General features: G+C 41.1%; 1 protein-coding gene and 1 non-coding gene across 2 annotated transcripts in view; both read left to right on the top strand.

Moving 5' to 3' along the window:
- MAN2C1 (mannosidase alpha class 2C member 1) overlaps window positions 1-14,723 on the top strand; it is a 112,101-nt gene that overhangs the window by 94,224 nt on the left and 3,154 nt on the right. Inside the window, exons 22-25 of the mRNA XM_073618926.1 lie at window positions 1,427-1,536; window positions 4,936-5,015; window positions 6,098-6,243; window positions 13,429-13,532. Of these exons, the coding sequence (XP_073475027.1) occupies window positions 1,427-1,536; window positions 4,936-5,015; window positions 6,098-6,243; window positions 13,429-13,532 (440 nt within the window). The remainder of the gene's footprint in view (window positions 1-1,426; window positions 1,537-4,935; window positions 5,016-6,097; window positions 6,244-13,428; window positions 13,533-14,723) is intronic.
- LOC141135797 (U2 spliceosomal RNA) lies at window positions 8,164-8,354 on the top strand. The gene has a single exon (XR_012243647.1). It is a non-coding gene; the product is annotated as a U2 spliceosomal RNA (small nuclear RNA).

Genomic DNA, 14,723 nt, shown 5'->3' on the forward strand with positions numbered 1-14,723 from the left:
AAATAATTACATTTCCATGTTCTGTGTACTGTGGGAGACCAGATATAGTGACTGCAGGCTCCTGGGTTTTGTAACACTTTAGGTGGGCAGACTATTTTTCCGGTGAGTGTGCAATACAGCCATACTAGAGCACGGAAGAATTTTCACTTGGATATTCATTTGATGAACTTTATTTGATTATCTAATTTTTTTTATTGTAATTCGCTGACCTGATTAACTTGATAGTCAGCGGATGTACACATAATGTGATCACTGTTTTTGATTATTCATATTATTGAACTTTTGCACATTCTTTATTTTTTATTTCACGCATAATTTACATATATATTAGAGTGCTGCAATTTTTATGATTTTGTAAGGTTTAATGGAGAGTATACTGGCACTTTTTGCTAGCGGCTCTTTTCAGTGTGTAGCACCGACTTTCTGTCATTTTTTACTTGAGATCTTAAACCCTATGTTAGTACAAATCTAATGTATAACTGATGAAGATCTGCTAGCACAGTACAGATAGGGTTAATTATGTTAAATATTGCTTTCCCAGACCCTCCTTAAAGAGGAACTGCAGTCTGCTCACATAATTTGTAATAAAAACATCTTTGCCATTCTGAAGCTTCCCTCCAACCACTTTGCATATTTGATATATTCTGTGATTCTGTACTTGCCAAAATGCTGCAGAAATCTCCCTCCACTGAGTCTGGCTGCAGCTGTTTTAACTGTGGGCAGCTGAAGCTGCTGCCTGTTCACTTCCTGGATATACACAGACACACAGAGGCACACCTCCAGCTCTGCAGCTCTCATTGGCCCTCTTATGACTTATCCTCCCTCCCTTCCTGGCAAACTCTCATAAGAGTGAGAGAGAGCTGTGCATGATGTCATAAACCTAGACGAATGACCAAACAAGAAACAGGAAGTGGGCTGTATAAGGTATTTGCTGGCAGAAAGAAAATGTTTTACTATCCAAAGTTAAAACCACAAGGGCAGAAGATTTAATAGATGGAACGTTGAAAAAATGACTGAAAGTCCGCTTTAACATTACATTTTGATACTGAGATGATGCCTGTAGCTGCAGGCATCATCCTGGTATAGCCACTTAAACCCCAGGAGGTCATATGACATCCACCCAGTAGGAAGTGGTTAACCCTTTGTTAGTACAAATCTAGTTTACACGTGATAAAGGAGATCTGCTAGCACAGTACAGATAGAGTTAATTATGGTAAATATTACTTCCAAGCCCCCTCTCAACATTACATAGAAGGGTCAAGTTATGTGAATGGGAACATGTAATAAATGTAAAGTGGGTGTGATACTAATTTGGCTGCAAACGTGGAAATACACTTAAAAACAGATTTCTAGTAGCTCTTTTATACAATTTTCAGCTTAATGTTTTGATCCTATAAAACATTTCAGCCACATTTTTCTCCTGCAGGTTTGGGCTCACCGCTGGATGGATCTGTCTGAGTACGGTTTTGGAGTTGCTGTGCTAAATGACTGCAAATACGGTTGCTCTGTACTAGGAAATGTTCTTAGTCTCTCTTTGTAAGTGTAAATGTTTCTATAGGATTTCTTAACCTTTATTATCATGAATCACAAAGCAATGTAATAGAAACCTGTTTAACCATCTGAACGCTATTTTAAAATGGCAAGTACAGCCGCGATTTGTCCCAGAATCATTTTTCATACCGTGCCCAGACTTGTCAACTTTTGTGAGCCATCCCCTGTGACACTAGCAGTTGATTTGTTGACAGCCAGGCTCCAGCACCAAGCCTAGGAGCTGAAGGTTTTTAGGGATGCACCAATACCATTTTTTTTAACACAGAGTAAGTGTACCGATACTTCTTTTTTTTTTTTTTTTTTTTTTTTAAACTACACGCCAATATCAGTTACCGAGGGGGACACTGCACGTATGTACCCACATACACCACACACATGTACCCAGACCCCGCACCCACATACACCGCACACATGTACCCAGACCCCGCACCCACATACACCGCACACATGTACCCAGACACCGCACCCACATACACCGCACACATGTACCCAGACACCGCACCCACATACACCGCACCCACATACACCGCACACATGTACCCAGATACCGCACCCACATACACCGCACACATGTACCCAGACACCGCACCCACATACACCGCACACATGTACCCAGACACCGCACCCACATACACCGCACACATGTACCCAGACACCGCACCCACATACACCGCACCCACATACACCGCACACATGTACCCAGACACTGCACCCACATACACCGCACACATGTACCCAGATACCGCACCCACATACACCGCACACATGTACCCAGACACCGCACCCACATACACCGCACCCACATACACCGCACACATGTACCCAGACACCGCACCCACATACACCGCACCCACATACACCGCACACATGTACCCAGACACCGCACCCACATACACCGCACCCACATACACCGCACACATGTACCCAGACACCGCACCCACATACACCGCACACATGTACCCAGACACCGCACCCACATACACCGCACACATGTACCCAGACACCGCACCCACATACACCGCACACATGTACCCAGACACTGCACCCACATACATCGCACACATGTACCCAGATACCGCACCCACATACACCGCACACATGTACCCAGACACCGCACCCACATACACCGCACACATGTACCCAGACACCGCACCCACATACATCGCACACATGTACCCAGACACTGCACCCACATACACCACACACATGTACCCAGACACCGCAACCAACTTACACAGCACACATGTACCCAGACACCGCAACTAACTTACACCGCACACATGTACAACGCACACATGTACCCAGACACCGCAACCAACTTACACTGCACACAGACACCCCAACCACACCCTTCTTTACGATTTGTCACAGGACCCTCGTCTTGCCCTCTCTGAAGATTGACATTTCCTCTGGTCCCTCTCCAGTTAGTACAGGAGGACAACATAAGTCACAGCTGAGTGTACACCAGCCACTTACAAAGCACTCAGTGGAGAGTATCCCTCCCTGTGTCCAGCAAGGGGTTACTATAACACATGCTGGGGAATCTGGTACTGCTCAGGGTACACAGTAGCAGGTGGAGGAGCATTTCGAAATGGCATGCAGGAAGCCTGGAGGAAGTGCACAGCCTGCTACCCATAGCAACGGTCCTCCGCCCGCCGTTTGCAACAAATTGGGCACACCCCCAATCACAAACTCAGATACACTGACAAATCTGCAGGAGCTCTACATGGCATCAGCGATCTGCTGATCGCTGTTGTAATGCTTTACAGGCTCCCAAAACAAAAAAATAATATATGTACATTATAAAAATAAATCTTGTGAGCCACACTGGTCGTATGCCCAACGTGTACTCCCTCTAGCTGCATGCGGATAATGTTTCATATACCGTGCAAATGTACAATCGGATAATATGCGCTGCGCTCGAGTGAACCAAAAAACTACATAATTTATATAAATAATATGAAAATAAATCCAACTAAGTACGTGTAAATATATAAAAATGCAGCAATAAATATTACTGTCCTCTTACATATAAAAGTGCAAATGTGGGATTAGTATAAAAACATCAATAATATAATGCCAAACAGTAAAGTGCGTACACAAAAGTGCTCAGTGCTCCATATAGGACATCATGAGTGCCCAAATAAATAATTGCAAAGTAACAGATGAAAAAAGTCCCATAAAACACTCCAAATTAGTACGTGCAGGTGATGTCCAAATGTGATATCATTCATCAAGCTGGAATATCCTAAGTGCTGCAAAACATGCTCTGGTGCACTTTAGTGGTCCCCTTAGGGGATATCCCCCTGATGAAGACACGTGATCCCTGTGTCGAATATGCGTAGGGGAGGGGCCAGGACAGAGAGAGCAACACGGAGCACACACAGCAAAAGTTTGCCACATCATACCACACCATATGTCCAGCGTTTGAACTTTATTATTGGAGGCTGATATAGAATGGTGAACTCACGCACCAATACTATGTGAGTACCCCATTGTGGGGAGTGTTTTTTATAATAAATTTACCCGGCTATATTACACTATATAGTTTCTTTTTTTATTTACAACTATGGAGCTACAAGGAACCTAGCAGGAGAAATGCATCTGGCACCAACACTGAGCCCGGGGGTGGCTCCAAAGCGTGTTTAGACTCAGGGTAGCAGCTGGGTCACACGTTCTGAGGTGAGCATAGTAACCTAAGGGGACCACTGAAGTGCACCAGAGCATGTTTTGCAGCACTTAGGATATTCCAGCTTGATGAATGATATCACATTTGGACATCACCTGCACATACTAATTTGGAGTGTTTTATGGGACTTTTTTCATCTGTTACTTTGCAATTATTTATTTGGGCACTCATGATGTCCTATTATATATTATATATATTATTGCTGCATTTTTATATATTTACACGCACTTAGTTGGATTTATTTTCATATTATTTGTATAATATATGTACATTGTTAGAATGTGAATTTACTATTTTTTGTCAAAAGGTGAACTTATCCTTTTTTAAAGCTTTATCTGTTCTGAAAAAAAAAATGTATAATACATTAAAGTAAACCACAAACACTAAAAGGTATAATTTGCGAAAAATTGGGTTTTCCATTTCAAACAAAAAGTGCCATTCTGTAGGGATACAGAGTGGTGATTTCTCCCCCTGCCCTACACCAATCCAATGTATTCCTTGCAAGCTTGTAATATTAACATAAACAGATTGATAGAGAGTTAGATGTATGTCTGTAAGCTAATCATACTCCTACTAGTATTTTTTTATTTTTTGACATACTCTTTGCTCCTTTAGAACATTAGTTGACTTTAAAATAAATTGCTTTACAGTTTGATTTAACATATGTAATATGTCCATTTCTTTTTGGTAACTAGACTGAGAGCTCCAAAATCCCCAGATGCCACTGCTGATATTGGACTTCATGAGTTTTCCTATGCAATAATGCCTCATGAGAGTAGGTATCCACTACTATTATTATTTTATTTTAATTTATTATATATATTTTTATTTATAAGATGCATATCATCGATTTAAAAAAAAAAATCTCCATCTAAGCAAAAACGAATTTTTGTAAAACAGAGATCTTCTTAGATCTCCAAATATAACCTATTAATTACATTATCTGCTTTTCTGAAACCAGGCGAACTATTGGTTAATTAAAGAGAAATATCTTTGAAAAAAAACACTGCTGTGATAACAATAGGCTTATTTCAGCATAGGTTAATATGCTGAAATACCTGCTGACTGAATAGAAAACTGCTTGAAATGATTGTAAAGTCTATTTTTTTAATACTAAACATGTCATACTTACCTGCTCTGTGGAATAGAATTGCACAGAGCAGCCCTGATCCTCCTCTTTTGGGATCCCCCACCGGCACTCCTGGCTCCTCCTTTTCTCAGTGTGCCACCATAGGAAATGGAAGCATCCTTAAAGTGCATCTATAGTTACTTTTTTTTGTCTTGGATAGGGTAGGAAAAGGTTAGAACCTATGTCAGGTTTTCATTGCTGTCACCACTAAATAGATTAACAGTGTCTGTTTGCACCAATAGTAAAAAAAGCTTTTCCAGAGCCCTTTCCTTCCTTCATTTATGCCATCCTTTTTTGTGATCATTAATATCCTCATTGGTATCATACAATTATAACCATTACTAGTTTAGTACCATTATTATTACTATTTCCTTCACTATTATTTTTATCAAATTTTCATTTATATTTTTGCATTGGTCATTGCCAATAGATATGCATTTGTTCATCATGCATTATTAAATAGAGTGTAGTGTGCTATTTATTTCTTTGTGTTCTGTTTGTCCCAGTGACCATTGTCACCAGAAGGAGGTGATAAAAAATCAAATTTGTACATTGGTCACTAGAACTAAAAAAACAAAACCTAGTAATAATTTAAAGCAAGAGTAATTTTTTTGTTTTCTTTTATTTTTTTATTTTTTTTCTTCCAAGGACTGAATTTACATTTGATTGTATTCTAATTTTGCTTAACTGGCAACTGATTTGTCATTTTATGACTTTGTACCCACTAGGATCATTTCAGGAAGCAGGAATTATCCAAAGTGCATATAACTTTTGTATTCCCCTTCTGACGACCTCATCACCGGTTGCACAGCCCAGCTCCTGGAGTGCTTTCACCATTTCCTCTCCAGCCGTGGTGCTAGAAACTGTCAAAATGGTAAGTCTTCAACATTTTCATCACCATGTAACTGCTAAACCATGACTGCAAGGTAGTTGGTTGGAATGGGACGGACCCTTCCTTGTAGACAGTAGCTGATCTAGCTTAATAATCTGATCAATAATATTCTTTCTTATTAGACCTCATCCACGCTGGACATTTCTACAGCTGCTCCTTGGGGCGTCAGATGTTTTTTTTTTTTTTTTTTTTTCCTGCCTCTAAATTCCCCTGCATGTTGGCTTTAGTGTCCATGCAGCCATAGGCTTTTAACCACTTGCCTACCAGGTCAATTCTGACATTTCTCTCCTACATGTAAAAACCCTCATTTTTTTGCTAGAAAATTACATAGAACCCCCAAACATTATGTATGTTTTTTTAGCAAAAACCCTAGAGAATACAATGGTGTTTTTTTGGGAAAAAAAACAGTTTTGTGCTTAAAAAAAAAAAAAAAAACAGTAAAAAAATTAGCCCAGTGTTTTTGCATAATGTGAAAGATGAAGTTATGGCGAGTAAATAGATACCTAACATGTCATGCTTTAAAATTGTGCGCACTCATGGAATGGTGCCAAACTTTGGTACCTAAAAATCTCCATAGGCTACGCTTTAAAAATGTTTTACAGGTTACCAGTTTAGAGTTACAGAGGAGGTCTAGGGCTAGAATTATTGCCTTCGCCCTAACGCACGTGGCGATACCTCACATGTGTGGTTTGAACGGCGTTTACATATGTGGGCGGGGCTTACATGTGTGTTTGCTTCTGAGCGTGAGCTACCGGGGACAGGGGCGTTTAAAAAAAAAAAAAAAAAATTATTATTTATTTTTTTTTTTTTTTTACTTTTATTTTTTTTATTTTTACACTTTTTCTACATTAAATTTTTTTTGATCACTTTTATTCCTATTACAAGGAATGTAAACATCCCATGTAATAGGAATCTATCGTGACAGGTCCTCTTTATGGAGAGATGCGGGGTCAATAAGACCCCACATCTCTCCAGGCTGTAAAGCTTAAGATCGGAAAAAAAAATTCTCCGATCTCATGCTGACAGCTGCGATCGCGGCTTTGTTTTACAATGCGGGGTCCGGGCGTGACGTCATAATGTCGCGCCCCGGCCTCCTACGGTCATAGAGATGACTGGTGACCATCTGGTCACCGGAAATCTCTATGTTCGTCATCCAGGGGTGGGCGATTCTTTCTCTGGGCCCCCGATGGCACGGGAGGGCCCGGAGAAGCACCGGATGGCGGAGGGGGGGAGCGTCCCCTCCCGTCGCCTATAAGAATGATCAAGCGGCGGAAGTGCCGCTATGATCGTTCTTATCGTGCACAGAATCGCCGGCTGGAAAGAATGATGCCTCTAGCTACAGGCATCATTCAGATATCCCCCCCCATCATTCAGATATCCCCCCCAAAGTGAGGACGTCAGTTTACTTTGGCCCGGTAGCCAAGTGGTTAAGCAGCGTTTAGTGGCAGGGGCTTTTAAAGACAGAAAAAAACCCCCACTGCCGCTGCGTCCAGGAGCAGTAGCCTTTTGGCAGTAAAAAGCTTGACCCTTGTAAACGTGTTTTGATGCGTCTAAACGCTTGTTAATGTTTAGCTTGTTTAGCGCTTGTGTGCTAATACAATTCAATGACCAGAATAAATTATTATTCTGGCCAATGAAAATGAATAAATGCCCAAGCGATTGGTGCCTCTAAATGCGCCATCTTCATTGGCCAGCGTGGGATGATGTCACTTCTGCACATGCACAGGAGTGCAGTCATCCCAATACACAGGCCCTGTGTCAACATATAAACTAATCTGCGGTTGTGCAGCTCAGCGTACATTCCAAAGACGATTGTGAGCAGGCAGGTACGTTTCTTTTAGGAAATGGCCTGCTTGCTTGCAGTTTTTGAAAGCGGGGCTTTAGTTCCTAAAACATAAACCTATTGCTTCTTGGCCTTTTAGCTAAGATCAAGTGTAGTATCTGTTCTTATCAGTTTAATATCTGATACGTCCCCTATCTGGGGACCATATATTAAGTGGATTTTTAGAACAGGGAGATGGAAGAAGAGCTTGCTCTGCCCACTCCACGCATCGACATGACGTTACAGTACCTCCAGGACCGGTGCACCAAAATAAACACAAAAAAACCCATACCTAATCCCAAATAAATAATGGTGTATTTGTTGCAGTTTACCAGTCCTTGGATATGAAGGCTGTATTAGTTTTTTCTTTTTTTTAAGTGCCATTGTCACTTCTCGTGAGCTAAAAAGACAACACAATGTTCTCTTTCACTACTAGTCCCATCAACTGTAATGTTATTGAGATGAACAAAGTCAGACATGTTTGAAGTCCGGCCTGTACGACAACCAAGGTTGCCTCCAGATATACAATGGAGGAAAAAGTGTACATGTGAAGGGAGAAGGAAGTTTATTATTCACATGATTTCCAGGTGAAAATCTGAAATGAAAAAAGCCTGAAAAAAGAAAACTAGTGCAGTCACCATATTGAAGGACTGGTAAGCTGCAATATACAGTGGATATAAAAAGTTTACACACACCTGTTAAAATATCATCAGGTTTCTGTGATATAAAAAAAGAGGCAACTGAAAATAATTTCAGAACTTTTTCCACCTTTTAATGTGACCTATATACTGTACAACTCAGTTGAAAAACCAACTGAAATCTTTTAAGGGGGGGGGGAGATAAAAATAAAATAATGTGGTTGCATAAGTGTGCACACCCTCTTATAACTGGGGATGTAGCTGTGTTCAGAATTAAGCAATCACATTCAAACTCATGTTAAATAGGAGTCAGTACACACCTGCCATCATTTAAAGTGCCTCTGATTAACCCCAAATAAAGATCAGCTGTTCTAGTAGGTCTTATGCTGGCCATACCCTATACGAAAAATCGGCCGAAAAATCGTTCGTATAGACACTTCGTTCGTTTTTCAGCAAGTTAATGGGCACAAATCGATAATCGTTTGTGACGTTTTTGTGGAAAAAAAATGAACGGGAAGTTTGGAAAATTTCTGCCGAACGTACGATAAATTGCAAGGTTAATGTGTTTCCCGTCCGAACTGTCTGCACTAGGTATATGTAAAAAAACGAACAAAAAATTATTTATTCATGTCCGCTGAACAATTTATCGGTCATTACATGATGGCACGATCGTTTGCGGTCACGGTCGAACGTTCGTTTTTCAAAAAAATGTGTTCGGCCGATTTTTCGTTTAGTGTATGGCCAGCATTAGTCGCATCCTACAGCAAAAGCCATGGTCCACAGAGAGCTTCCAAAGCATCAGAGGGATCTCATTGTTAAAAGGTATCAGCCAGTGGCTCCCAAACAAAATTGATATCCTTTTTTTCCCCACAATTAGAGTTTTCTTTTGGTGGTATTTGATCACCTCTGCAGTTTTTATTTTTTGCGCTATAAACAAAAAAAGAGCGACAATTTTGAAAAAAAACGCATTATTTTTTACTTTTTGCTATAATAAATATCCCCAAAAAATATATCAAAAATTTTTTTTTTCCTCAGTTTAGGCTGATACGTATTCTACATATTTTTGGTAAAAAAAAAAAAACGCAATAAGCGTATATTGATTGGTTTGTGCAAAAGTTATAGCGTCTACAAAATAGGGGATAGATTTATGGCATTTTTATTAATACATTTTTTTATATCGCGAATGCGACATTATGGCGGACACATCGGACACTTTTGGCGCTATTTTGGGACCATTCACATTTATACAGCGATCAGTGCGATTAAAAATGCACTGATTACTGTGTAAATGTGACTGTCAGTGAAGGGGTTAACCAGGAGGGGGCGCTGCAGGGGTTAAGTGTGTCCTAGGGAATGATTCTAACTGTAGGGGATGTGTGTGACACAACACTGATCACCGCTCCCGATTACAGGGAGCGGTGATCAGTGTCCTGTCACTAGACAGAACGGAGAAATGCTTGTTTACATTAGCATTTCCCCGTTCTTCCTCTCCGTGAGACGATCGCGGGACCCGCGGTCGGACTCACAGAGCCCGCACGCCTGCTATCCAGGCCTCGCGAGATCACGTACAATAACATGATTTCGCGCAGCGGAGCCAACCTGCTGCAGTAAAACTGCGGCGGCTGGTCCGCAAGCGGTTAAAGGAGCTGCTGGAACATCTGGCAAGTACTGGCTGTGTGGTACATTTGACAACAATCTCCCGTATTCTTCATATGTCTGGGATATGGGGTAGAGTGCACTACGGAAGCCTTTTCTTGCCAAGAAAAACATCTAAGCCTGACAAAATTTTGCATAAACACATCTGAAGTCTCCCAAAAGGGAAAATGTGTTATGATCTGATGAAACCAAGGCTGAAATTTTTGGCCATAATTCCAAAAGATATGTTTGGTGCAAAAACAACACTGCACATCACCAAAAGAACACCATACCCACAGTGAAGCATGGTGGTGGCAGCATTATGCTTTGGGGCTGATTTTCTTCAGCTTGAACAGGGGCCTTAGTCAAGGTAGGGGGAATTTATGAATAGTTCCAAATACCAGTCAATTTTGGCACAAAACCTTCAGGCTTCTGCTTAGAAAGCTGAATATGAAGAGGAACTTCATCTTTTATCATAAAAACGACCCAAAGCATACATCCAAATCAACAAAGGAATGGCTTCACCAAAAGAAGAAGATTAAAGTTTTGGAATGGTCCAGCCAGAGTCCAGACCTAAATCTGTTCGAAAATCTGTGGGGTGATCTGAAGAGGGCTGTGCACAGGAGATGCCCTTGCAATCTGACAGATTTGGAGCGTTTTTGCAAAGAGTGGGCAAATATTGCCAAGTCAAGATGGTCCATGCTGATAGACTCATATCCAAAAAGACTGTGTTGTAATAAAATCAAAAGGTTCTTCAACAAAGTATTAGTTTAACTGCTTGCTGACCGCCCGCAGTCGTTTGATGGCGGCAGAATGGCTGCCCTGTGGGAATCGCTGTAGCTGTACGGCGGCCGCTTTAAGGGGTATAGGGGGCACGCACGCCGCCACGATACTGAGGAGCTGATACGCGTGCCTGGTGGCCGCGATGTCCGCCGGGCACACGCGATCGCTCCTGACAGAGCCAGAACGAGGATCTGTATGTGTAAACACACAAATCCACGTTCTGACAGGGGAGAGGAGACAGATCGTGTGTTCCTAGTATATAGAAACACAGATCAGTCTCCTCCCCTAGACAGTCCCATCCCCCCCCCCGCAGTTATAACACACAGTGAGGGAACACAGTTAACCCCTTGATCACCCCCTAGTGTTAACCCCTTCCCTGCCAGTGACATTTATACAGTAATCAGTGGCTATTTTTAGCTCTGATCGCTGTATAAATGTCAATGCTCCCAAAAAATTGTCCGATGTGTCCGCCGCAATATCGCAGTACCAATAAAAATCAGATCGCCACCATTACTAGTAAAAAAAAAAAATAAAGAAAAATGCCATAAATCCCCTATTTTGTAGACGCTATAACTTTTGCGCAAACCAATCAATATACACTTATTGCGATTTTACCAAAAATATGTAGAAGATTACATATCGGCCTAAACTGAGGAAAAAATATTTTTTTTTTAGAAAAATTTGGGGATGTTTATAATAGCAAAAAGTAAAAAATATTGTGTTTTTTTTTCGAAATGATCGCTCTTTTTTGTTTATAGCGCAAAAAATAAAAAACGCAGAGATGATCAAATACCACCAAACGAAAGCTCTATTTGTGGGTAAAAAAGGACCTCAATTTTGTTTAGGTACAGCGTGGCACAACCGCGTAATTGTCAGTTAAAGCGACACAGTGCCGTATCGCAAAAAATGGCCCGGTCAGGAAGGGGATAAATCCTTCCAGGGCTGAAGTGGTTAAAGGTGTGCACACTTATGCAACCATTTTATTTTCGTTTTTTATTTTTACTTCCCTCCACCTAAAGATTTTAGTTTGTTGTTCAACTTTTTTGTACAGTTTATAGGTCACATTAAAGTTGGGAAAAGTTCTGAAATTATTTATCTTTGTCTCATTTTTTTTTTTTTTACATCACAGAAACCTGACATTTTAACAGGGGTGTGTAGACTTTTTATGTCCACTGTACAGCATTTTTGTTTTGTGTTTTTAGATGCACTTAAAAATGAACAGGTATTAATACAGCTTGATAATAACATCTAGGCGGCATCGTGTGAACATTTCCACCCGCTAACTCTGGTTAATTGCATCTCCATCCCCCTCATACATACATAATCTTTAGCTTCATACTAGCCCATCCTATTATTTTGATTAGGATTTTATTTTATGTGGATTAGTTATAAGTTTATACATGCAAACAAGATTATTTTCCCTATTTGGAATTTTTAACATGATGAATTTGTCTGCTGTGCTTTACATGCTTTACAGTCATGTAATAACCATTGAATGCTTTGTTATATTGCTTACATGATAGCGTGCCATTGTTCCAATTTCCAGAACACCAGCAAATACTACAAAGAGCTTGGAGGATCTCCACAAATTGAAAGGGCCCATGCACACCTGTCAGTTGTGGTGTGTTGTATTAAGTGATGTAGTGCCCCACATTGAACTGTAGTGCATTTCTGTACATTGCAAAATAAATGGCACTGCTGCACACCAACACATGCAACATGCATTACCACAATACTTTGAATGTGCGTGTTACAATCGCAATGTGCTATGAGACTTCCAAAACTGCAAGTAAATGGGCTTACTGGCTGAAGAGACCTTCTATATAGTATAGAAGTGCCTTTAACAAAGCCAGGGACAGAAGTGGCCAGAGTATTTACCTTTTTGTACATGTGCTGAGTGAGCATTATTTTAGTACACAAGGCATATATACATTATTTTATTATATCTAGATTCAACTGTAGCTTGTGGAAGAGATTTACACTTTAAATCATGTATGTGGCACTGAAAGGCTTTTGGATACTTTGGTGTCACTAAAATATTTTAAATACAGCCTGTGACGTAATGTGCTGTTGAATGGTCAGTGGGGCAGGAATTCCCCCTTTATGGGGACAAATTAAAGAAATATTAACCCAACAAAGGTTCTAACACCTCCCCATTCTATGAAAAAAAAAAAAAAAAGATTTGGGCTAGTGTTCCACTTTAATACTGAAAGTGAAAGTCATGGAATAAAAAAAAACTAAGGAATTCTTATATGTCTTGTTTTGTACTATCTATACCATTTCTCCTAGGCCGAAAAACGCCCGGATACTCTAGTAGTAAGGTTGTATGAGGCTTATGGCAGCACTGTGGACACCCAGCTCCAGACTTCACTCCCTGTAAAAGAAGCTTTCTTGTGAGTATAAACCTCATTTACAATGCTCATAGTGCTATATTTAAAGGACAGTGCAGATCTTCTAAAAGAGAGCTGCATGTACCCCTAACCCTGCATATTGAAATGATATTGGTAACATATACCTTAGACCAGACCTTTTGTTTCTCCCTGCCTCGGGTTGCACTGACATCCTTCCAAAGCTGAAACGTAATCAGCGCTGCACATGTGCCAAAGATTACAGTTGTTGGAAATGCCCACCTTTCTAGAATCGGGTCTCATTCACACTGACACTCCTGCGTTTTGCTTTTCCAAACCTAAGAGAAGTTATATGAGAAGTAAAAACCACTTCTTTTATGCTTCCCAGAGAGAGCGCAGTAGGTAACCGGCTGTGAAGCCAAAAGGCTTCGCTGACAGTTTCCCTTACCAGAAATGGCAGTGGCAGCACCCGAGAGCCGATTGGAAAATTGGCTGGGGTGCTGGCATCGCGGGATCCAGAGACAGGTAAGGGTCCTAATAATAAAAGTCAGCAGCTACAGTATTTGTAGTTGCTGACTTTAAAGTGATTATAAACCCTTGTGTTTTTTTTTTTAACAACAAACATGTCATACTTGCCTCTACTGTGCAGTTCGTTTTGCACAGAGTGGCCCTGATCATCCACATCGTATAACCCACTATAAGCGCTCTCCCGGGGGGTTACCTTGCGGGTGCGCTCCTGAGTCCAGCATTTGTGTCCATAGACGCAGAATGCAGGACTCGGCCCTGGCGCCCGCGTCATTGGATTTGATTGACAGCAGCGGGAGCCAATGGCTGCGCTGCTATCAATCTATCCAATCAAGAGCCGAGAACCCTGGGCAGAGAAGGTGAGCGGGTCTCCACTGAGGGAACGAACGGGCTCAGGTGAGTAAAACGGGGGGGGGGCGGTCAGTGTCAGAAGTTTTTTCACCTTAATGCATAGGATGCATTAAGGTGAAAAATCAGGATTACAACCCCTTTCATTTTTGGAGGGGAGGGGGCTGGAGTTCCGCTTTAAATTGGCCCTGGTATGTGGATGTATGGATGTGTGTTAGGGACCTTGAGGGCAGGGACTGATGTGAGTGTATAATAAATATGTGAAGCACTGCGTAAATTGACGGCACTATATATGCACCTGCAATGAATAAAATAAAAAATAAATCAGTCACATCGGCATCCAGTGTGAACCCAGCCTTAGTG

The sequence above is a fragment of the Aquarana catesbeiana genome, linkage group LG03, assembly GCF_042186555.1.
Source record: "Aquarana catesbeiana isolate 2022-GZ linkage group LG03, ASM4218655v1, whole genome shotgun sequence".
Classification (NCBI taxonomy): Eukaryota; Metazoa; Chordata; class Amphibia; order Anura; family Ranidae; genus Aquarana; species Aquarana catesbeiana.